The sequence below is a fragment of the Microtus ochrogaster genome, chromosome X (assembly GCF_000317375.1).
Source record: "Microtus ochrogaster isolate Prairie Vole_2 chromosome X, MicOch1.0, whole genome shotgun sequence".
Taxonomy (NCBI): Eukaryota; Metazoa; Chordata; class Mammalia; order Rodentia; family Cricetidae; genus Microtus; species Microtus ochrogaster.
The window spans coordinates 12,735,159-12,759,321 of record NC_022026.1 but is presented as its reverse complement, the minus strand read 5'-3'; the positions used below and the strand labels follow the sequence as shown (position 1 = coordinate 12,759,321).

Below are 24,163 nucleotides of genomic sequence, written 5' to 3'. Positions count from 1 at the left end.
AAAGAAAGAAAAGAAAAAGAAAATAAAAGAGAACAACCTAGCTTTTGTATTATGACATAGAAGATGTGCATGATTTATTATGAAACAAGAAAAGAAAGTTCTTAAGCAGTATACAGAGTTGGAACTCTTTTACTAAATACATTAAAAAGAGCTACAGGAATATATGATATTAGATGTCCACAAGTATTCTTCAAGGGGTGGGAAAATGTGGGTTTTATAGAGTTTCAATATCCAAGTCATAGATTTCTATACATTATTTCTACATAGATTTTACAATGATAACATCACTTTTACATTGAATAAAATCACCATGTGACTTTTAAAACAATATTGAAGACTCCAAATACCTCCTATTTGCTTTCATTTTTTTTTGGGGGGGGGAAGAGTGTTGAATTTGTGTGTCTAGTCAAAATTTTTATGTTGAAGCCTAATGAGATGGTATTAGATGATGAATTCTTTGGAAGGTAATAGTTAATGAGGGTGGAGCCCCCATGAACAGCATTTGTGAACTAGCAAACACTTTAAGTAAAGACAGAAGTGCTTCCTATCTGTGCTCCCTAGCATGTGAAGACTCAAGAAGGTCCTTCCTCAGGACCCAACCACACTGAAGTGTGAGGAAAACAGCTTTTGTGGCTAAAACTTACCAGTCTGTGGTAAGTATTACTATTGAAGTCTACATTAAGGCAATCACCTATGATAACCTGCAGTTATAAATAAACCTTCATAAATCTATTTTATTTGAACACATAAGAGAAACCAAAGAGCCAACATATTGAAAGTAGGCAGTCACACGGAGGGACAGCTACATGTGGCAATGTTCTGAGGTGGCACCTAGTAAGAGGTGTCTGAGTCTAGGATCAGAAGCTTCATGAATGGATAGAAGCCTTTCTCATGTGTGCTGTGGGATAATGTTCTTGTATACTGTAGAGATTTGTCACTAGAATTTGTTTAATAAAATGCTGATTGGCCAGTAGCCTGGAAGGAAGGATAGGTGGGGTGACCAAAATAGGAGAATTCTGGGAAGAGGAAAGGCAGTCAGTCGTCAGTCAGTCACAGAGGAAGCAAGATGAGAATGCCTTTCTGAGAAAAGGTACCAAGTCACACGGCTGGACATAGACAAGAATTTTGAGTTAATTTAAGTTATAAGGGCTAGTTAATAATAAGCCTGAGCTAATAGGCCAAACAGTTTAATATTAATTAAGCCTCTGTGTGTTTATTTGGGACTGAATGGCTACAGAACCAGGCAGGACAGAAACTTCCATCGGCACATGTGGGTGTATTTTCACTCTCCTAAAACTAGATTTGTTATACTGAGAATAGAATGTTGCAAAATGAATCTCTGATTTCCCTGTTTTTCTCTCTGAATTGTTTTGTTTTATTTTGTTCTTCCATTGGTTTTACAACCTACAGTGAGACAAATGGGTTCTTCATTTCTAGATAACAACAAAGGAAACTCACAGACCCAGGTGGTCCCTCAATTTCACTTCAACTCACAAAAGATGCCATTTACATACCTGCTTATGATTTGAATAGTCAAGTTAGCAAGAGAAAATTCGCTGTTTTGAAGCATATAATTCAGCTGTAAAATCAAAAATCATTTAAAAAAAAAAGAAGGTCAGTGTTTGTGTGACCACTCTTCCATTTTAAGTCAAGGAAGTCACTTGGGACAATGTGAGCTGCAGTAGTCATTTCAATCATTTCAGTGAACCCAACGTTCCCAAACTTGCTCCAGATTTCATTTAACATTTGTTCACACTGTTGGGAGCTAAGGGGCCCCCCAACCTATCCTCAAGTTGGAAACCCTAATCAGCAATCTGATCATATTCGTTTATAAAGCCATTAGGGAGCCCAAATCCAATAAAAAACTGTTATCCTTATAAGAAAACAAAGAGAAAGCAGAGGTGTGTTGCACAAAAGAAACACCATTCGAAGGCACAGTAAAAAGGCCAAACTGAGAAATCTCACCCAAATGCAACCCTCCCAACACTGTTGTCTTAAGCTTCTCTCCCCAACCCTGACTACTTACTGCCCAGAACTGGGAGATTACAAATGGCTGTTCTGAAGCCATTCGGTTGGTGTATTTTTGTGAGACAGCCTGAACACTCTGAAACACTCACTGTTTTCAAGCACTTTAGAATTGGGTCATACACACTTGAACATGAGTGCTAATGGAGGCCAGGAAAACCAGTATGATCATTCACTGCTGTGCCTAAGGTGCACACTGGTGTTGTTACTTATCTGAAGACCATTTTAAGATAACCTTTAAAATGTAAAATGTTCATGATTTTTGATCCAATGATTAAAAACTTAAAAATTAATCCTATAAAAATATTCAAAGATCTCTAAAATGATTGAAGGAACATTTTTGGAACTGTTTAAAATAGAGAAAATATATAAGCAACCAACAGACATCTAGATTTGAAAGTGAAATGAAAACTTCTGTTACATACATATAGTAAAATCTTATGCGTCTGCTAAACTGTATAAGCATAGCTATACCCACTACCACAAATATGCTCAGAGACACATAGTAAACCACTATTGGTTTTATCACTGGTAAGATGTTTGCCTAGTCTGTACAAGGATTTGGGTTTGCTCCCCAGAATTAAGAAGAAATCCATAGGTAACCAGCAAGGTAAAGAGTGGCATAATTAGTATACCAATTCTTTTTCTGAAACTGTATAGAAAAATCTTCCAAAATATATCTTAACTTATTCGGAGGAGCAGTAGAAAACATGTGTCGTCTGTTTTAGGTGTTTTCATATGAACTTCAATTGCACAGTATGCATCAGTTTTATTATCAAAAAAAATGTAAGGACAAGTAAAATTTTCACTGTGCTGTAGACGAACAAAAAATAAAGTACAGAAAATAGAGCTACATAAACACTATGCCATAGACTTGGTCGTCAGTGCTCTATTTCCCCTAACTAGAAAAATTTGGCAGTGACTCAGAATTTGTGTCTGTGGAGGAAAATGTACAGATCTCAACAAATGAAAATAACATCTCATAAAAGCTTTCAACACTGCTGCTATGAAAGGGATTGCATACATCTTCAGAGTGTTGCCTGCAGAGTAAATACATATGCAGTGAAAACAATCTGAACTGATTATCTGTGAAATGGATTATCAGTAGAAAAGGGAGGCTACTTTCAATCTACCTGGCCTTGGTCATATGTGTTCAATAAGTACCATAAATATTTAAAAGAGCATTTTACCCAATTTTTTGTAAAGTCATGTATAGCAGTGGTAAGAAGGACTCTTGGCTCTTCATCAAACACAGAGAAGGTAATTTTGATATTGTAGAAGGAAACTGTAATAAAAAATAAACAGATTGATTTTAGCTATTTACATGAAGAAATCTGATTTCTCAAAATTTGAGAAGTGCTCTCCATTGTATAGCAAACAAAACGACAATTTATTTTCATTCCTAAATTTTGCTTAGTTTAACACCAAGAATTGACATTTGAGGTTGCATAACTAAGAACAAAATATGCAAGGTACTACCATCCCATCTTTGCTTTGATGATGTGGCCATTCCCATGGGTCCCTATGAAGTTTCTATACAGACTTGCTGCAAATCCCCTAAAAATCCATACTTTTATTGGCCAACTGATTTCTAGCTCATTCAACAGCCATGCTACATGCTGTGTCTTAAGATTATTTGTTCTAAGAAAATAATTATTTTCTCCCCACTGCTTTCCTTCCTACTTCAGAGTTTTCTTTCTTTATGTTCCTCCTGATCTTATCTTTTTATATCTTTATTTTAGAATCTTAAAAGTTATTGGTTCAAGCCAAGGAAATGGCTCAGCAAATAAAAGCACTTGCCACCTAGCTTTGATGACCTATTGACCTGAGTTTGATTCTCGGGACCCAGATGGTGGAAAGAGAGAACTGGCTTCCACAGGTTGTCCAATTTCCTCCGCAAGTACACAGTGATACACATGCCCCCACATGCATACAGAAAATAAACAAATAGGGGCTAGAGAAATGAATCGGCAGTTAAGGGCGTTTGCTGCTTCTGCAGAGGACCTGTGTTTAGTTCCCAGATCCACATGGTGACTCGCAACCATCTGTAACTCTATTTCCAGGGGACTCAACACCTTTTTCTGGTCTCTTTGGGCACCAGGCATACATGCGGTGAAGATACACACATGCAAGCAAAATACTCCTACATATAAAATAATATAAAAATAATAAAAATGAAATAAATTAAGCAAATGGTTTAAAAGATGCAGAACTGTTAATATTTGAACAAAATGAAAGTCAAATACTCCCTAAGCATTTCTAGTCAGCTAAATGTAAGGATTAGAGAGGGTTCAGACCTACACAGGAGGAATTCAAGAGCCAAGACACAACGATACAATTTTGGGTTTTGTGTGTATGTGTTGTTTTGGTTTTTGTTGTTGTTTTCGGTGATGATGATGGTGGTGGTGGTGGTGGTGGTGTGTGTGTGTGTGTGTGTGTGTGTGTGTACGCACGCATGTATGTGTGTGTGTGTGTGTGTGTGTGTGTAATTTCTGTTGTGTGGAAAACATCATCAAACCTAAAGGTATATGATCATTTTTCATTTATTTATTTGTTATATGCATGGTTGTTTTGCCTATATTTATGTCGGTGTTGTTGTGTGTGTGTGTGTGTGTGTGTGTGTGTACGCACGCATGTATGTGTGTGTGTGTGTGTGTGTGTGTGTGTGTGTGTAATTTCTGTTGTGTGGAAAACATCATCAAACCTAAAGGTATATGATCATTTTTCATTTATTTATTTGTTATATGCATTGGTGTTTTGCCTACATGTATGTCTGTGCACCATGTTCATGCCTGGTGCCTCAGGATGCCAGAAGAATGTATCAGATCTCCTGGAATGACAGTTTCAGAGGGTTTTGAGTCTCTATGTGGATGCTGGGAATTGAACCAGGGTCCTCTGGAAGAGCAGACAGTACTCTTAATAACTGAGCCATCTCTCCATCGCTCCCACCCCCAGTATAGTGCTTTTACAGGGTAAAGATGATGTTCCTAGTCTATATTCATATGGGCAGAGTCACACTCAGGACATCAAGACCAAGACAACTGTACAGAATGCTTCAAAATGCCATACTTTGTGAAAAGACCCACTTGTAATATATTTAAGTAGAGACAAGAAAGACAGCTGGAGAGTTCTGGGCCTAGAAAAGGCAACTGTGTGCCAAAGATGTTAAGGGGAAAAGAAACACATACATCCTTCTCTCTCATTTTCTGCCTTCAGAAAACTCGGAGAACAAATGGCCCATTCATTGTTCATGTACTCCGTTAAGGATCTGTGAACAAAATACTTGTAAAGATATATGAATAAAATACCTGTAGCCACTGTAGCAATTGGCGAAGTAGATGCTTGTGTAAACAGAAAGGAAAACGTGGAGTCTACCCAAGTTGACTTAAAAGATGAAGAGATTAATGAAGACCCAGTCGCCGTAGAAGGGTGTGTCATCTCAGCAGACTGCAGTGGAAATGACGGCCCTATAGCTGTGGATGTAGTAGATAGGTCGTGACTGCTTAGAGAAGGTGATATGCTCTTTCTGCTAAAGGACGTGAACTCAGACACAGTCCTGGAGTTATGAGCCACAGTAGTCCTGGGGGATGATTCAAGGGATGTAGACATGTGTGGACTTTCAGCTTTGGCTTTTGTAGATATGAGCGGAGAAGTCAGAGAGTCAGCCGCGATGACGCCTCGTGTAGCTGGAGGAGTGCTTTGGGTGGGAGTGGTGCTTCCATCAGAAAAGGATACTGTTGGAAAGTTAGGGGATGCTGCTATCGTGTCTGAAACTGAAAACATCGATTCTGCCATTTCTCCTGCAGGTGAAGTTAGAAGATGCGAAGGATTAGATACAGATGCCAGAGAGCCTGAAGGGAGACTAGATAAAGTCCTAGTCGGTGAGGTAGCTCTGGAAATGACAGCCAACGTGGTAGGGAGAACTGTGGAAGATATTGATAAGGAAGTATTCTCAGAAAGCCCAAAACTAGGAAGGCTTTCTGATGTGAAAATCGATGGCATTGTCTCACTATCTCTAGAAACCAGACCAATCTGCGATGTTGATGAAGTCCCAAGAGTAAAGCGAGGGCTTTCTGTTTCCACTCTGTCTGATGTCATTACACTAGTTGTGAAAACTGGAAGCGGAGCATCTTCTTCACCTCCGGCCGTGTTTCTGGAGGCTGTAGGTAGTGACTGGGCAATACCCGGTGTGATTCTTGTTCCCCATGCTGGGACCTCACCCATTTGAGATGTAAGGGGAAACTTGGCCTCAGTGCTATGAGGTGAGTAAAGAAACGATGCCAAAGAAGGTGGACTTCCAGGGGGTTGGGTCCGTGAAGGGTATAAAGTGGGAGTAACCACACATCCATTGCTACTTGTTAGTTCACTGGTTAGCAAAATATTCTCTGATGAGGAAGTCATCTTTCCTGTATCGCGGGAAAGGTATATCTGTGTGGACTTAACACCTTCTGTAGGTGTAGGGGTGCCTTTAAAGTTAGTCAAAGATGGGGAAACCTGAATATTCGAGGAAGTATAAAAACTATCTGAAGGTGTAGCTGAAAGTCCACTTGCAGGGATGGGAGTTGCAGAATAGGTATTAATGAGCTCTGTCTCTCCACCACTGCTCTTAGGAGATGGGGAACTGTTGGTAATCCCAGGCAACACGTCCAGAGTAGTAGCCTCATTTTCTTGTGATGGTTGCTGGGTTGTTGAAAGTAACGAAGAAAACATGGTCTTTAGGGTGAAGGAAATGGCTTCAGTATTCCTAGAACTGAGCGGAGAGGAGGAGGTGGCACCTATAACTGAAGTCACTGTCCCAGCCACCATAATGGTTGGAATAGTTTTCGTAGATGAAAAATCTAGCTCTGTTGGAGAGGAAACAGGTGTAGTTGTATTCTTGAATGGCACCTCTACCTCTGCTGAATTAGTGAAAGTAGGGGAACCGACTATGCTTTGTGAAGGAGGTCCAGCATATGATACTGGTGTGGTACCCAATGTCAGTGCATGAGTGGTTTTTGTAGGCTTAGGGGAAGGTGAAGACAATGGAGAAGAGAATGCCCAAAGGTTTGTGGGACTGTTAGAAGAAAGCACTGTAGTTGAGAAAGCAGAGTTATTAACTGGCATTGATGACTTCTCCGACGTCAGTCCTGAAGTACCTATAGAGACACTTTTCAAATGGCCTGAGTTTGTTGTTCGGGAAGACTTAGTCATTAGTATCGTAGGGGTGTCAGAAACCTTTTTAGGGGTGAAGGTAGTAATGCTGAGTGGCAATGAAGACATCTGGTGAATAGGAGTGGACATTCCCGTAGAGGTCTCTCCAGGAAGGTTTATATGTTTATTTGGAGCAGAAAAGACAGTGGTGCTCCCACCAGGAGTGATCATTGTAAAATTGGTGTCAAGTGGTCCAGGCGTGAGAGGAGAGAAGGATGGAGGGAGAGTCTGTGTGCTTTCAGAAGTGGAAGAAGCAATCCATGTTGACTCAGGTTGTGTCTTTGGTGAAAGGAGGTGTGAAAGAACTGTGTTGATGAGCACAGGATGGAATGTTCTAGCTGTCCTGGAAGTTATAGTGTCTACGGATGAAGTAGCCTGGTGACTTGTGTCTGGATGAGTCACAGAAGAGGGACTCTCTATCTTTTCCACAGTCCTGGGAGGATATTCCAAAAGGGCACTTGTCCTTTCTTTATCAGGAGACAAAGACTTGGTCAGTGTCTGAATTTGTGAAGAGAGTGTTGTTTCCTCAAGACTAGTTGACCCTTCTGAAACATGAAGACCTGCTATGGTACTTGAGGTCAATGTTTCTGTGGTCTGTGTGCTCCCAGAATAAGATGTGGTGAAATTCAGAGAAGTTGGATTCCCAGGTGGAATCTCGGAAGGCAAATGTGTTTGGTGGCTGGAGATTGCTGTGCTCTCAGAAAATTCTGTGTCTGACATTTCCCAAGGGAAGGTGCCCTGGGAGTCCGAAATAAAGGAAGTCTTGGATGGAGAAATTTCTGCCACCCTTGTAGTTCTGGGAATTTGCCCCATGGAGGTTTTGGTCTGTTCTTTCTCAGAAGATAACATAGAGGTTGCAGCCGCCCACTGGGTGGAGCCGGGCGTGTTTACAATATATGCGGTTGATTTGGTTTCTACTGGGGTAGTAAGCTTATTGACAAAGGTGCCGAGGGACATGGTCTCACCACCAACATCTCCGCTGCTACTTAAAGTATAGGGAGAGCTAAAAACATGTGTGGAATCCTCAAATTGAGATCCAGATGGTGTTGTTACCGATGTAGATGTGGTAGAGTTAGCGTAAGTAGAGGAAACAAGAGTCATGTTCTTAGGGGGAGGTCTTGAGCAGACAAGAGTGTGTACGGATGGATTTACTGAGTCAGCTGAGATAGGGGGGAGGGTGGTTATAGCCTTAGTTATCACAGGAGTGGGAGGTCTCAGTGAGGAAGCTGCCACGGGGGCTGTTGTGGAAGGGACAGTTGTGACTCCTGATGGCCTAAGAAATGAGTCACTGTGGGTAGGCAAGATATCACTGGCTGTAGAAGCTGCTGGGCTCACTGGTGGCACTGCTGCTGTGGTCATTGTCCCTGTTGGCGGAGGAGAGCCAACTGAGAGTGTAGATGTTGTGACATCCCCTGCCAAAGTAGAAGGCTGAGGCAGGGTAACCTTGGTCTCAAAGAAGAACACCATAGTGGTGGCAGGAGAGGTGACAGCAGAGACATTAACTGGCAGTGAGAACTTGTGGGTAGTAGGTTGAGGGATTTCTGAGGAATGAGTAGCTGCAGCCTGTGGAGGCGAGATATAAGCAGAGAAAGAAACAGCTGTCTTCTGCGAAGAAGTAGTGGAGAAAGTGGCTCCTATTATCCTTGTGGAAGAACCCAGAAGTTCAGGGAGTGTCTGGGTGCTCGGAGAAATGGCCGATGAAGCTGAATTCCCCTGAGATGTCTCTGCAGTGCTGTGTACTGCACAGGTATGGCTTGAGTTAAAGGGCTCTGGTGAACTCTTAGGTGTGCTTTGCGTCCGTTTCGTTGAAAGCCAGCTCACTCCTATCCCAGTAGTTGCAGTTTGGTTATCCAATGCAGTAGTCAATTTGTCTATATCTGGAAAGGGGGAAGCAGTGACGGAAGCTGTCACCATTTGCGCTGATTCATCTGTTGCTTCCAGCATTGCTGCAAATGGAGAAACCTCAGCTACTGCTGCTATAGTTGATTTTACTTTAGGATGATGGGAAGTGGTTTCTTTTGCCACAGTGGTATGGAATCTCTGTATTGTCACAGACATTGGTGGAGGGACCATAGTATCACCCAATGTGCTCATACCATTTGTATATACCTGTGCTGTCTCAGAAGTGCTCTTCTCAGTAGAAAAATTTGACTTAATGGAAGTGAGGGTAGATATAGCCACTGATGGAACAACTGTCTCCCTTGGTATTGAGGGAAGTTCATTTGCAGCTACTGTGGGCTTAGAGTTGTTTTGCCATAAGAAGGTGATGAGTTTCGACTCAGGCTGACTAGTTATAGATGTGATTCCAGCAACACTGGAGAAATTACTAAGCCACCAGGATGTTGGTTTGGATAGAACTGTCGTATACCTGGCAGTAGTAGCATCCGAGTTGGTAGTACCCTTGCTGTCTGTGGATATTTCAAGTAGAGTGATATTAGTAGTCATGGATGAATTGTCTATATTAGCAATATTATCTTGGAATGACGATGTAAGATTTTCATTAGGCATGAATGTAGGTGGAGTGGTTGTATTCCTAGAGGTCAACAGTGTCTGATCTGGCTCTGGAGTCCAGGTGGTGAAGAATTGATAGTCAGTTTTCTCAGTTACAGATGTGCGACCTGATTCAGATGCATTATATGTAGAAGATGACTCAGTAGAAACCAAAGTGAGCATGGGCTTATCAGTGGTGGGCATATTCTGGGTGTGGACTAGCCCTTCTATGGTAGAGAATACTGAAGTAGCCAATGGGGGGACAAGTTTGGTTCTGGGAGTTAAGGCTAGATGTGTACTCTCAGTATCAACTGTCGGTACACTCTGAGTTCCAATGACTGGAGAGGATGTAGTGGAAGAAAAGGCCATAGGAGAGGTCTCTTTAGGCATAGGGGTAGATATAGCATCCTCCATTTTGGATGAAGAGACATCTTTGAAATTTCTAGATACTGACTCTGTTTTCAATGTTCTTAGGGAAGGTGTGGTCTTCATAGGCAACACTGAATGGACTGTGAATGCCATTTCCGCATTAGTTGTTGACAAGGTAGATGTCACATGATTTCCGGAAAAAACAGGATTCATGGGAGCAGCTGTGGAGGTGAGCAGAGACTCTGGAGGGAAGGTTGATGCAATTCCAATGTCAGTAGCAATAGCTGAAGTCTCTTCTAGTGTGGTCCAAGGTGAGGTTCTGGAAGCTGGAGATACAAGAAATTCTTGCCCAGATTTAGAGGTAGGAAGTGTAGCAACATCTGTGTGTTTGTGTTTGCACCAAGACATTGTAGACATGGATGTTGACTCAGTCACCAAGAATAAAGTTGTCTTCCCAACAGCTGACTGGAATTTAGATGTTAAAGTTTCAGGTACAACGGAATTCCTGGTAATTCCAGATGTGTCAAAGAAATCAGCAGCTGTAGTTGGATGAAAGGTTTCAGTAGCCATGACCTCCACTATTTTTGTTGTCTTTGTTTTTCCTAAATGTGGGTATTGAGTTACTTTCATGGAGTCAGTAGCAGTAGGAATGGGTATACTCTGGGTAGGCAGAGGGACAGCTGTTGAAGTAAACAAGCCATCTGAAAATGCAGCAGTCTGAGCCATAGATGCCTTTAAATCTTTTGATACACTCACTGTGGCTAGAGGTGAGGGTATACTATTAGAATGTGATGTAGCTGCATGATTGACTGTAGAGATAGGCATGCTTTCTGGTGACACTGTGGATAAATGTACAGTTTTCTGTGCATTTAGTCCAGTAATTTGAGAAGAAGTTGTTAAGTCTATTTGCTGGGAAACAGTTGTACTTCTTTCTTGAATTGTCATATTTTCAGAAACAACTGAAAAATCAGAAAGCATGTATTACTTTAGCTTCAGCCTTAGAAATTAGAGACAATTCTTTAAGAAAGAGCTCTATAATTTCTTTTCATTTTTAAAGAGAGGTAAGTACCAGAAATAATCGTGTTATTTGATTACTTAATTTTTCTTAAGATGATTTTCTACTTTGTAAATCTCTATCTTTTCATAATATCCTGGATAAATAACTAGTGGGAAGACATTCATTATATAGTATCTGCATAAAAGATATGGGCACTTGTACAAAACTGTACACTGATTGAGGTGATTCACCTTTGCAAAAAGACCTATCGAAACTCATGGAAGAAGAAATCAATAGCCTGATTAGTTCACATCCATTACTGAAACTCAATTGTGGAGTTAAAAATCTTCCCCAAAACTTCAGCTTTGGATTCAGTCAGATGTAGGTTTAGATTCAGGCTTTATAACTTGCTTTATGGCCTTAGTCTACTTCTCTGTGCTTCGGCACCTTCCTCTGTGATATGAGAATTATAATCCTACCTTATAAAACTTACCTGACACTTGTGAGTTAATGTGTGTAAACCACCAAGCTTACTGTCTGGTGCATAGAAGTAATAAAAGAAAAGTTTCTTTGATTTTTGAGTTGATTAAACCTCTTCTTCCTTTTTCCCCACAAGGCAGGATCTTGCTATGGAGACTAGATTCTTCTCAATTCCTCACCCTTCTGGTTCAAGGAATTACTGGCTCACAGTTTGTAGTAGTGAGAGCGGCGGGCAGCTTCCCACCACCCGGCTCCTGCACTGCTAGCTTTACCCAAAATAATTACACAGAAACTGTATTCTTTTAAACACTGCTTGGCCCATTAGCTCTAGCCTCTTACTGGCTAACTCTCACATCTTGATTAACCCATTTCTAATAATCTGTGTAGCACCACGAAGTGGTGGCTTACCAGAAAGGATCTTAACCTGCATCCATCTTGGAGAGGAGAGCTATAGTGTCTGCTTGACTTAGCTTTCTTTCTCCCAGAATTCTGTCTACTCCGCCTACCTAATTTTCTGTCCTATCAAAGGCCAAGGCAGTTTCTTTATTAACCAATAGACAGATAACCCTCCTCCATCAACAGTTCTATGACCAGTTACCTTGGTCAAATTTCTATCAGTCATTAGAACACTAAAGATTGGATTAAAAAGTCTTGAATCTTGACCATCTATGTTTGTGCATGTGAATATACATTTGTAGATTATGCATGACTGTATATGTTGTAAAAAAATCTGCATTATAGATATTATAAACATGTGTAATAGGAATTTCAAAGGCTGTGATAAAATAAAACAAAGTATAATACCTTCTAGCACCCTAACATAGTGTCTGTTCACCCCATATGACTGTGCAATCCTACTGTGAAGACCACAGGAGCACAGTTTATGCTCCCTTTCATGTCAGTTAAACTTCACAAGTATGGTGAATGCCATTAGAAGCCCCAGGAGGAGGAGAAAGCTTTAGGCCATGTTTCCTTCCCTTAGAGAACTCAGACTCTTATTGGAAATTTCATATTATTGAGGTATTTTGCTCAGTTGAGTTTTTGCTTGTTTTTTGTTTTTGTTTTTGTTTTTTGTTTGCTTGGGGTGAGATGAGGTCTCACTATTTAGTTCAGCCCTAAAACTCACTATGTAGTGTAGGCTAGCCTAACTCAGGATCCTCCCATCGTAGCTTTACAAGCACTGGGAAGCTCAGGCACATGCTACCACACTTGACTTAAAATGTTTTCTATTTTAAAAGAAAAGATAAAGTAGTATTTTAAACAAAACAGTAAAGTGATATGATTTATAATAAAGCCAACAATGGAATATAATCAGGCTCCATATATCTTTAAAGCATAATAGAAAATTAGTGCAGCAAAACTGGCTTGAAGATGAAGAGATTCTAACTTAGAACAGTGACTCTCAACCCCTTTGAGGGGTCAAATAATCTCTCCACAGGAGTTGTATATCAGTTATCCTGCATACCACCTATTTACGTTAGGATTCATAACAGTAGCAAAATTACAGTTATGAAGTAGCAACAAAAATAACTATGGGTGGGGGTCATCACAACATGAAGTATGCCATTAAAGGGTCCCAGCATTAGGGAGACTAATAACCATTGTCTGAGAAGATGGCCACATTTGAGCAATGATGGGGCTTGAGGGGAGAAGACAAAGACATATGGCAGCAAGAGTGGATGGAGGAAAAAGTCAGCTCAGCTAGGAGTGAGAGACAGTATGCATTGATGAAGCATTCAGATGAGACTGGGATCTGAAGGGAAGGCAACACGCTTTGCGTATGGAACACTTATTATTCCCAAGCCAAGTGCTGTGCCATATGCTATCCTGTTTAACCCACAAAACCACTTTTTGTGGAAAATATTGTAATTATCACCATTTCAAAGTTGAATTAATGGAGCTCCAGAAAGTTCACACAACTAGCTCAAGTTCAACTTGGAAGTTCAAGGTTCCTCGTCTGCTCATGTCCTCCATACCTTCCCTTGAGCAGTCAAGCACGGACAGAGCCAGTGACAAGAGGATGCCTTTCTCCTCCATGATCGCCAACCTCAAATGAGCCTTCCACGCTGCCTCCCACTACTTCTCTCTGTTCAGTTTATGCTCCTAGTCTACAATAACCCTTTCAAACATGCCCCATTGTCAAGCACCGCCTCCACATGTTTATCAGATAATCACGCCTCCTTCTTCAAAGGAAAAAGTAATTGAGATCATCAGACAGAAGTTCAACTGTAATTTAGATCCTGTCATCCGCTGTTTCACAGACTTTGCCTCGCTTTTCCCTAATGAGCCTTTCCCTCCTGGTTTAAAACTTATTCTCCTCTCTTACAATAAAGATGAAAATACCACATCCCTCTTGCCCATAGCCCCTCTCCCATCACATCTAAAATTCTTTGAAGTCACTTATGCCAGATTGCCTGGACCAAGCTTTGTCCCAACCCCTCTTCTCCTTTAACTCCATGGTACTTTCCCACCTAGGCTAACAACTTACATCAAGAGACAAATGAATCTCTCTCTAGGTCAGATCTCTATTCTGAGCTCCACACTTTTAAGAACCAATCAGTCACTTTGCATTACCTTTTGGCTAGTTCATTAATACCTCAGACTGAACACACCCTAACTTGAACACATTAGCTTCTCTCCATGTTGGGTCTTCTAGTATCCCTTCACTGAGTGGTCCATTCAGTTATGCCAACCCATCCTTCTCCAGGTGCCTCTTCCATAATCTCCCTCCCTGGCTATAACAAACCTATCATCTTGTTCTAGAGATCAACCCACTAAATATCCCTTGACCCCATTAATTTCTTTCACTCTCCATTGCTTACCTCCCCACAGGTCCTACCCTCTTTTGGTTTGTTTTTCTATTACTTTTGAGATTATACTATAATCGTTTCTCCCTTTTCTTTATTCCTTCCCAACCTTCCCATATAACCCCCCTTGCTCTCTTTCAAATTCATGGCCGCTTTTTCACTAATTGTTTATATATACATATATATGTCTGTGTGTATGTATGCACTATGTATGTATGTATGTATGTGTATTCCTAAATATAATCTGCTCCATCTGTATAACATTACTTGTACATATGTTTTCTTTTTATTTTAAATTTTTTATTCATTTTACATATCAACCACAGTTCCCTCTCCCTCCCCTCCTTCTGCTCCTCCCACCTGATCTCCAACCCATTTCTTATCCAGTCCTCCAAAAGAGTAAGGCCTCCCCCATGGTGAGTCAACAAAGCCTGGCACATTTAGTTGAGGCAGGACCAAGGCCCTCTCCCTGCATCAAGGCTGAGCAAAGTATCCCACCATATGGAATGGGGTCCAAAAAGCCAGCTCACGCACCAGGGATGCATCCTCGTCCCACTGCCAGGGGCCCCCTCAAACATTCCAGTATGCAGTATGTATGTTTTCAGGGATGACCACTTGTTGGATAACCAATTGGTGCGCTCTTCCCTGGAGAGGACAGTTTCTCGCACTCTCAGCGCTCCCCAGCTACCTGTAAAGTCTCTGCTAAGTATGCTTGGATGCCTTCCAAGCCATCTCAGATGCAACAAATACGAACATTGGAAAATGTAAATCAGATTGAGTCTCATACAATTCTCTCTCTCTCTCTCTCTCTCTCTCTCTCTCTTTCTCACTGGCTAGTGTAAATTTGGGCTAGGTCCTACCCTTCTTATGAGTCCCCCCCACACACCAACTCAGTGTTTAACATTTAATTCTACCAGAAGAGCTTTGCGCGTGCTGATGCCACTAACTGCAGTTTCCCCCATAGTTCCTCATGTCAGTAGCACCTATCCTGACTTCAGGCATCTACTCATGCATCACTCCTTCTGAGAAGCCTCCCTTCCCAAATGCCCATGACAAGCTCACCAACGACTATTGCACTACCACATCCCTGCTCTTTAGAGCATTTACCACAGCTGTAGTTTTACATGTGTTAACATGCCTGCCTTCCTCAGTAAGACTTAGGGATATAAACAGAGCCTTTAACTTCTTGCCATTTTAACTAAGTTTCTAGTGAGTGCCTAGCCCATGACAGATGTTCAGGACAAAAGTTTTGGCTTAGTGAATAAATTGAAAAGATGAGGTCAAAATAATATGAAGATCCCTACGCCTCCAGCTACCGGAGAGGAATTGCTGGCATTGCACGGTAACAAAGGAGAGGAAGAGACAAAGAAGACAGAAGACCCTCGGAGGTCACACATTTTGCTTTTGGGAAAAATCACAGAGGATGGATGATGCTCACTGGAATAGGAAAATATCCTGCTAGACCTGGATATGTGTAACTTAAGGCGAGGACAGAACATCCGAGAGAAAATGGCACTCAGTAAAAGTCACAAGTGAGTCACAATCTTTCTTCAATTCAAATCTCTCAAAATAAAATTGCGCATATTTATCTTAGAGAAATTGGTATTTTGAATTTACCTGCCTGAGAAGCATATTATCTATGATGTAAAAATAATCATGGCAGTAGACAACTACTGGCTTATGACACAGCCTTGATTACAATTAATTCTCTTTGCATATACAGAAAATCTAAAGTCTGTATAGGATGCTTTTAAGATTTTGTGGCCATGTGAAAGGAAAAAGCTAACAGTCAGAAGTCTTCCGTCAACTATATACATGAGTCCATTAAAGTGCATGAATGAATGAAGGAGGAAGATCAAAGCTGTATAAGAAGTCCATCTTGCTTTAAGGCAGTGAAAACATTGTTGTCCCTACCAGAGTTCCATTCTCTTAGGCCTTGCCAGGAGGCCATTTTGTTTCTTTAGTACACGATTCATTTTAAGATTTCTGCTTTTAAATTTGACAGTGGCCATAAGTGAAAAGAGTGGCAGGATTTGGGTTTCTCGTTTTACAATGATTTCCTCTCGGCTAATTGGATTTGCGATCCTCTGCCTAAGACCTCACTTCTAACACACATGAGAGTGGTCACACAGAGCTGGAATTGCTCTTGGACATGCTAACTACGACTCCGACTCCTTTAGTAGCTGAGCTGCAGTCAGGTTTTGGGGTTTTGTTTTTTGTATTTTGGGGGTAACCTTAAATATCACATACACACAAAAAGCCCGTCACCTGCTCAGATGCAGCATTCAGAACACTATTAGAGTAATCTGTAGTAATATGTAACAGGAAGCATTTTTTATTTTTATCAAGCAGAGGAGAGCACTCAGATACAACTAGTCTCGTTTTCTTTTTCCAGTAAATCTATCAAAAAGGAAACTAAGATTTAGAAAAAGCTTTAGAAAAAGAAGGCCATGTGTGGCAGCCTGCCTTTAACAACAGTACCCCAGAGAGGCAGATGAACTCGGAGTTCAAGGCCAGTCTGGACTATAAAGTGAGTTCCAAGACAGTCGTGGCTACATAGAGACACCCTGTTTCAAAAAATAAAATTAAACCAAGATTTAAACAAAATTGCAAGCAGGCCGACTTTTAAATACCGGAGATGGCTTAGGAAACAATGTATCTTGTGTTGATCCATGTTAACCTGAAGCTTGGGTTTGTGTATTTTAGAAAACGTTCCATTGAATCTTTCAGATGCAAAGACTTCTTCTATTATTTTTTCTATAAAATTATTATTACTAAAGATTCAAATCTTCATTCATTGAAAATCACAGAAATATTGAGTTGTTTGTTTATTTTGGTATATAGGTCTTTTTAATGTTCTTTGAGTATTCCAGATATTAACTCTGTCAAGTGTATAATAAAGATTTTCTCCCAATCTACAAGTTATCTTATCTTGACTGTTTCCTTTGCTTTGCAAAACCTTTTAATTTGTCAATTCTTAATCATATATTCTGAGCTATTGGAGTTCTTCTCAGAGAGTTCTACCTTACACCTCGTATCTTGAAGCATCTTCACCAGGCTTTCCTTTAGCAACCAATAAGCACACAAGAACCTCTTTGGGAAAAAGCAAATTAAAACCATGGATTTTATCTCACCCCAGTCTTAATTTCCATCATTAATAAGACAAGTATCAATCAATGTTGGCCAGGGTATGGAGGAAAGGGAACACTCACAGACTGTTGGTAAAAATACCCACTGGTCCAGGCACTATGAAAATAAGTACGGAGCAATGGAAGTTCCTCAAAAAATTAAATATGTAACTACCGTATAACCCAGCAATGCCATGCCTGGGTATATACCCGAAAGACTCTGAGTCAGCATATCACAGACATTCCTGCACATCCACATTTATCACAGCATTATTTGAAAAAGCAAACATCAGCTTGGGTGCCTGTCAAGTGATGAATGGATAAAGAAAATATTGTATATATTATTATATATTGTATACATATATTATATATTATATACATATATTATATATATACATAATGGAGTTCTAGTCAGCCATAAAGAACAATTGTGTCCTTTGCTGATAAATAAATGCAACCAGAAGTCATCACATTAAGTAAAATAAGAAAGACAAATACCACATATTTTCTCTCAATTGTGGGTCCTAAAATTATTTATAGATACAAAAAATTACATACATATATACATATATAATAAAAGATGGAGAGAGATTGAGAGAAGGAAGGAAGAGAAACAGGAAGGAGGAACTTGCACCCCTAAATGCATGAACCCCAAATACTCCAAATGCAAGAGAAAGAGATGCAAAGACTACTCAATATAACCAAGGAAAAACAAACTTGATACTAAAAAGCTAAGTTCTACAAATGCTGAACAGCAATCATCCAAATAGTATCCAAGATACGCATCTCAATGGAAGGCATCCTACTGCTAAACTTAAACATTACAGTGAACTTGCTAGTCCAGGAATTGAAAACCAATGGGGATCTCAAATTACAGACATTCCCTGGAACAATATCCACCTTAAATTTGTTCATATCTTAGAAAGAAACCAATCTTTAAAACAGGAATCTGTTGTAAGAATGGGGGGTTGATATAGCAGTCATTCTGGGGAGAAAACTTTGCATCAAAAGATTCAACGGGAGATTTTTCTGAAATATACAAACGCAAGCTTCCATGGTTGAAATAGAGCAATATAAGCTGCGCTATTTCCCAGGCAGTCTCTGGCTTTCAAACGCTAAGTCTAGCAATCCATGACAACGAAGCAACAAACGTGTTCACGCTCATTAGTGTGCAATGGAAGCTGATTGTGAACATAAACTGCTTCGATAATTTCTTCATTGGGGCTCCTCATCCACATGCACTTTGGGTCTTAGCAAATTGAGCACTGCAGACTTTCTCCAGCCCCATCATTTTGGACAAGTTCAATTCGCTGCACTTCTGCTTCATCAGTCCCTTTTCTCCATGTGGTAAAGATTTTTTCTTATGGTCTCTAAATGCTATACTTATCTCCATTGAATATAATGACTGGCCTACTCAGAAATAAAATTTTGCAAGTGATTGAGGCAGCTACAATGCTAACCATGTCAGCTCTGTCATTTTGTTATATGCTATCTGTCCACACACACACACACACACACACACGCACGCACGCACGCACGCACGTGCGTGCGTGCTTCTATTGCCTGAGAACTGGTGTTAAAAAGAAAGCACATTTCTCAACAGAACAAGATGGCACAAACCTACTTTCTCCTGCAGCACCTCACCACTAAGTACAACTACAAGTTGGGGAAATGGCACAGGACAGTGGTTCTCAACCTGTGGGTCACTACTCCTTTAGGGTTAGAACAACCCTTTGACAGAAGTCATATATCAGATATCCTGCCTATCAGGTATTTATATTACAATTCATAACAGTAACCAAATTGCAGTTATAAAGTAACAATGAAGATAATTTTATGGTTGGGGTCACCACATCATGAGGAACTGTCTTAAAGGGTCTCAGTATCAGGAAGGTTGAGATTTGCTGGTAAGGGAACATAAAACTATGACAGGAATTATAAAGAATCTTGGCCAAGACTCAAGAAAGTAAGCTGCATTAATGCTTACCACTTCACCACCCAGGCAAGTAGTTGGGCTTTTTTTCCTTGGTGTTGTTAAAAACTCACTTTTATGATATTTTAAACAGATAATGCAGCCATGCGGTTCAAACAAATTTTTTAAATTGGCAATCAATTTGATCCCATCTGCTTTTCCATCTCCCAAGTCAGCTGACTCCCAGAAGAGCCTCTATTTTAATTCTTTTATTTAAAACCTTAAATTTTGTTTTTTTTTATTATTAGAGTAAATGGTTTTCTCCTTTCTATTTTTATTTTCTCTTTTCATAGCACAACTGAAAAGTGCCTTTTAACCCCACTTCTCCCCCCACAAAAAACTATTTCTTTTTTAGGAAAGGAGGGAAAGTCTCTTGCATGCAGCTAGAAAGCCCTGCCACGCAACAGATAAAAGAGCCCCTCAGCTTGTATCTGCCTGATCATGTCCTTGCGGGTACCATCAGGGAACAAGCAAGAGGCCTCATTATTGGAAGCTCAGGCATCATGGACCTGTGACCTTCCATTTGTGGCCTCATTCCAGAAATATGTCCCATGGGCATCATCCCAGAAAGAATAGGACCATAATTGACATCATAGGAGGACCTCCCATGCATCATCGTACCAGGACACGGAGGTTCGGGGAGCTTGGAGGGAGTGGGATCTTGGCCTCTGCAGGAGAAAGAACAGAGAATGGAGCGAGAGATTATATCTTTTTGTTGTTGTTGTTGAAATGCAGCTGCTATATTGTCCAACAGGTTTCAGGCTTTCTCTTTCACCCATTTCTGGTAGCAGTCTTTCATAGTCTCTTTGCACTTCCTATACTGCAGTGGGTCTTTCTCACAGATGGGGAGTCATGGGCAAAATACATATCATAATAGTAGGAATAAAGCTTGGGCATGTTACTCTGTAGGCCACTGGCTGCCTAGTTCATGATGTTGTTATTGTGATCATTCTTCTTCTTCTTCCTAGGAGTAAAGGAATGGCTTAAGCTGAAAGCCTCCCCTCAACCAAACAACAAATGTGACCCAAGAGCTGGGATCCCAGTCACCAACCTGGCGACAGAATATAGTCCAAGTGGACTTACTCTCTTTCTGGATCCAATAGGAGGATCTCTAACAACATTCTACAAGCCTGACACCATCAGCGAAGGCAACTGACTGGGAGACCTGCTACCAATAAGCAGCCAAATGAAATGCCTCTCTATCCCTACCAGCCTGAGGTCCCTTGCCTGACCAGTAGATACCTGTTTAATAGTACCTGGGTCAGGAAGACTATTTTTTCCATTGCCCCAAGAGTATCTGAGCTCATACAGAAACACAAATCCATAAAAAGGAAGAATGGTGGAGCCAGTAACAACAAGTGGTCTGGTTTAGCAGCCTCTTTGTCTCTGGAGCCCTGAGATTTTTTCCCCATTCAGGGACAACAAGGCAAACAATGGGGACCCAGTGGCAGCAGGTGGCCTGACCCAGGAAGCCTGATTGAAAATTTACCTTTTTTGGTTCAAAGACACAGATAAAGCAAAGTCAAGAGACATCACCAAGGAAATCACAGCACACCTCAACCCCTCCATGAGAGAATCCAGATTCCCAACCTGAAGAGAATCGTTATGTTTCTCAAACAGGCAGCCCTGCCAGGGAGCAGTGGGAGCCACAGAGTCACAAAATAAACCAAGTAAGACAAAGTAACACCAAACACCAAAGGGACGCTAAAAATTAATCTGCATTTAAAAGCACAGCTCACAAAGACAGAGTAAGTCTTTTGTGCTAAACCTAAACATGATGGCTCGCTGCAGAAGTTAAAAATGTAAATAAGACCCATTCTCTCTTCACATGGACCAGACATCCGGACACAAAGACAATCTGAATGAGAAAAGACAATCGATTCATAGTAACACCAAGATGAACCAAGTGCTGGGATTCTCTGACAAGAATGTTTGATGAATTCTATTACCAAAGGTTTATTGTTCCTAGCATTGGGATTCATTGTAATGTTTTTGTGCAGGCATATAATGTATTTTAATCATATTTATCTCACTCCCCTTTCTGAGTCTGCTCCTCTTCTCTAATAGTCCCTTCTGTTTTCATATATTCCATTTTTTATATTCCACACAGGTGAAAAAAACAAGCTACATTCAACTTTGTGAGTTTGCTTTATTCCACAGAATGTGACAGTTACAAAAATCTTCAACAAAATATTAGCAACCTGAATGCAGCGGTCTGTAGAAGTCCTATACCATGATCAAGTGATGCTAGCTCCAGATATGCAAGACTTGTTAAGCATTGGGAAAACAATCAACATCCACGATATCCAAAGGTTAAGGATGGAAAATGACATCCTCTTAGCAATTGATGCATAAAAAGCATTTAACAAAATCTTTACCACGTTCATTCACAATAACATTTCTCTGTGGGTAAGGAATAGAAGGAATTTGCAGCAACTTGAAAAGAGCTTTGTCAAGAAATCCCCAGCAGGGGCAGGAGAAATAGCTCAGAGGTGAAGAACACTAGCTGCCCTTCCAGGGGACCTGGGTTCCATTCCCAGCAGACATGTGGCTGCTCACGATCATGGGTAACTCCCTTCCAGGGGACCTAACACTCTTTTCTGTGAACACTGAGCATGAACGTGGTGCACAGACACATACACAGGCGGAACACAGTGTGATTTTCCGTAAAAGTAAACGTTAAAATGAGAAGAAGCCTGTTATAATGGTGAAACGCTGAGTGATGTCCTACAAAGACTGGGAATAAGGCAAAAGATAGAGACTCTAGCTACATCTCCTCATTGTAACACAAGCAAAAGAAATAGAAAGTACTAGATTCTAGGGCTAAGAGTCCTTGCATTTAACCCCAAACCCACAAACTGCAAAAATAAATTAGACTTTATTAAGTTTCTGCCCTGTGAAAGCCGGTATGAAAGATTTTTTTTTTTAATTCTTTGGAGCAGAAGACATTTTCAAAGTAGCTATCAAGTATTTTCAGTGTATCTACTACCGAAAGGATGGGGAAGGACAGCGGATCTGTTGGGAAGAACTGGAGGAGGCGTGAATATGATCAAAAAATGTTGTACAAAACTTTCAAAGAGCTAATAAAATTTAATAGCTACAAATTTTAAAAACCTAAACAGTAATACAAACAAATGTCCTGATTCTATTTTTAAAAAAAAAGCAAGAGACAAGAACAGCAGGGTGGTGGCACACACCTTAAGCCCCAGCGATCAGGAGGCAGAAACAGGCAGATCTATGAGTTCGAGGCCAGCCTGGTCTACAGAGCGAGTTCCAGGACAGCCAAGACTGTTAACAAACAGATGTCAAGAAAGCACAAGGAGAGAGATGTTGAACAGCACTGGGCATCAAAAGGAAATGCACATTCAAAGCACTGTGAAGCATCACTACATATTGACAAGCATGATTTAAATATGTACCTCTAAATGCCACCAAGGAAGCAGAGAAACTGGATTACTCTGCCAGTGTGGATAAGGAATGGACATCCACCTGTACAGAAGTTCCTTATAAAACTATACCTGCAACTGTCACATGATCCACAAGCTAAACTAAGCACTGACCACAAAGGAAAACAACTTTTGCTTGCATGAAACCATTCATAACGTTTTTGTAATAGACTCACATTGGAATCAATCCAGGTACTCTCCACAGGTTAAAAGAAGATTTGTGAACCAAGCACGCCATCCGCAATGAAAGGGAACCTTCATCTGGCGATGGATGGAGATAGAGACAGAGACCCACATTGGAGCACTGGACTGAGCTCCCAAGGTCCAAATCAGGAGCAGAAGGAGGGAGAACATGAGCAAGGAAGTCAGGACCGCGAGGGGTGCACCCACCCACTGACACAGTGGGGCTGATCTATTGGGAGCTCACCAAGGCCAGCTGGACTGGGACTGATGGAGCATGTGATCAAACCGAACTCTCTGAATGTGGCAGACAATGAGGGCCGACTGAGAAGCCAAGGACAATGGCACTGGGTTTTGATCCTACTGCACATACTGGCTTTGTGGGAGCCTAGTCTGTTTGGATGCTCACCTTCCTAGACCTGGATGGAGCGGGGAGGGCCTTGGACTTCCCACAGGGCAGGGAACCCTGACTGCTCTTAGGACTGGAGAGCAAGGGGGGGAAGAGGGAGGGAAATGGGAGGTGGGGAGGAGGTGGAATTTTTTAATAAATAATAAATTTTAAAAAAGATTTCCAAAAGGGAAGAAACTGTGGATACACAATAACTACCTGCTCTCCAAAGCGTCAGGCTGAGCAACAGAAAGTCATACTCTAAAGGCCACAGGCTGCAGAATTGCATTCATATATTTTTTTTCAACTTTATTATTTATTAATTTATTTCTGTGCCTGGGGGTTTTGTCTGCATGCCTGTCTGTGTACCACACATATACGCAGTACTCTCTGAGGCCAGAAGAGGGCTTCCAAAGCCACATATTTTTATATTTTTAAGATGACAAAATTTTAGAAACAGAAGATCTAATCATCATCATTAAGGGGCAGGGCCTGGAGGAAACTACGTGAGCTGGGTACGGTGAGAGAGTTCAGCGTGAGGGAGGTCTATGGTGTAAAAAGTACTCAAAACTGACTCTGATGGTAGCTCACCAAGGCCAGCTGGACTGTGACTGAAAAAGCATGGGATAAAACCGGACTCTCTGAATATGGCAGACAATGAGGGCTGATGAGAAGCCAAGGACAATGGCAC

The 24,163-nt window shown here is 40.9% G+C and overlaps 1 protein-coding gene across 1 annotated transcript in view; it reads right to left on the bottom strand.

Moving 5' to 3' along the window:
* The window catches only part of Adgrg4 (adhesion G protein-coupled receptor G4), a gene marked incomplete at its 5' end in the record, with an annotated part of 87,877 nt that overhangs the window by 55,458 nt on the left and 8,256 nt on the right, over positions 1-24,163 (bottom strand). The window contains 3 exons of the mRNA XM_026784696.1: positions 1,515-1,579; positions 3,216-3,310; positions 5,334-11,033. Coding sequence (XP_026640497.1) covers positions 1,515-1,579; positions 3,216-3,310; positions 5,334-11,033 — 5,860 coding nt within the window. The remainder of the gene's footprint in view (positions 1-1,514; positions 1,580-3,215; positions 3,311-5,333; positions 11,034-24,163) is intronic.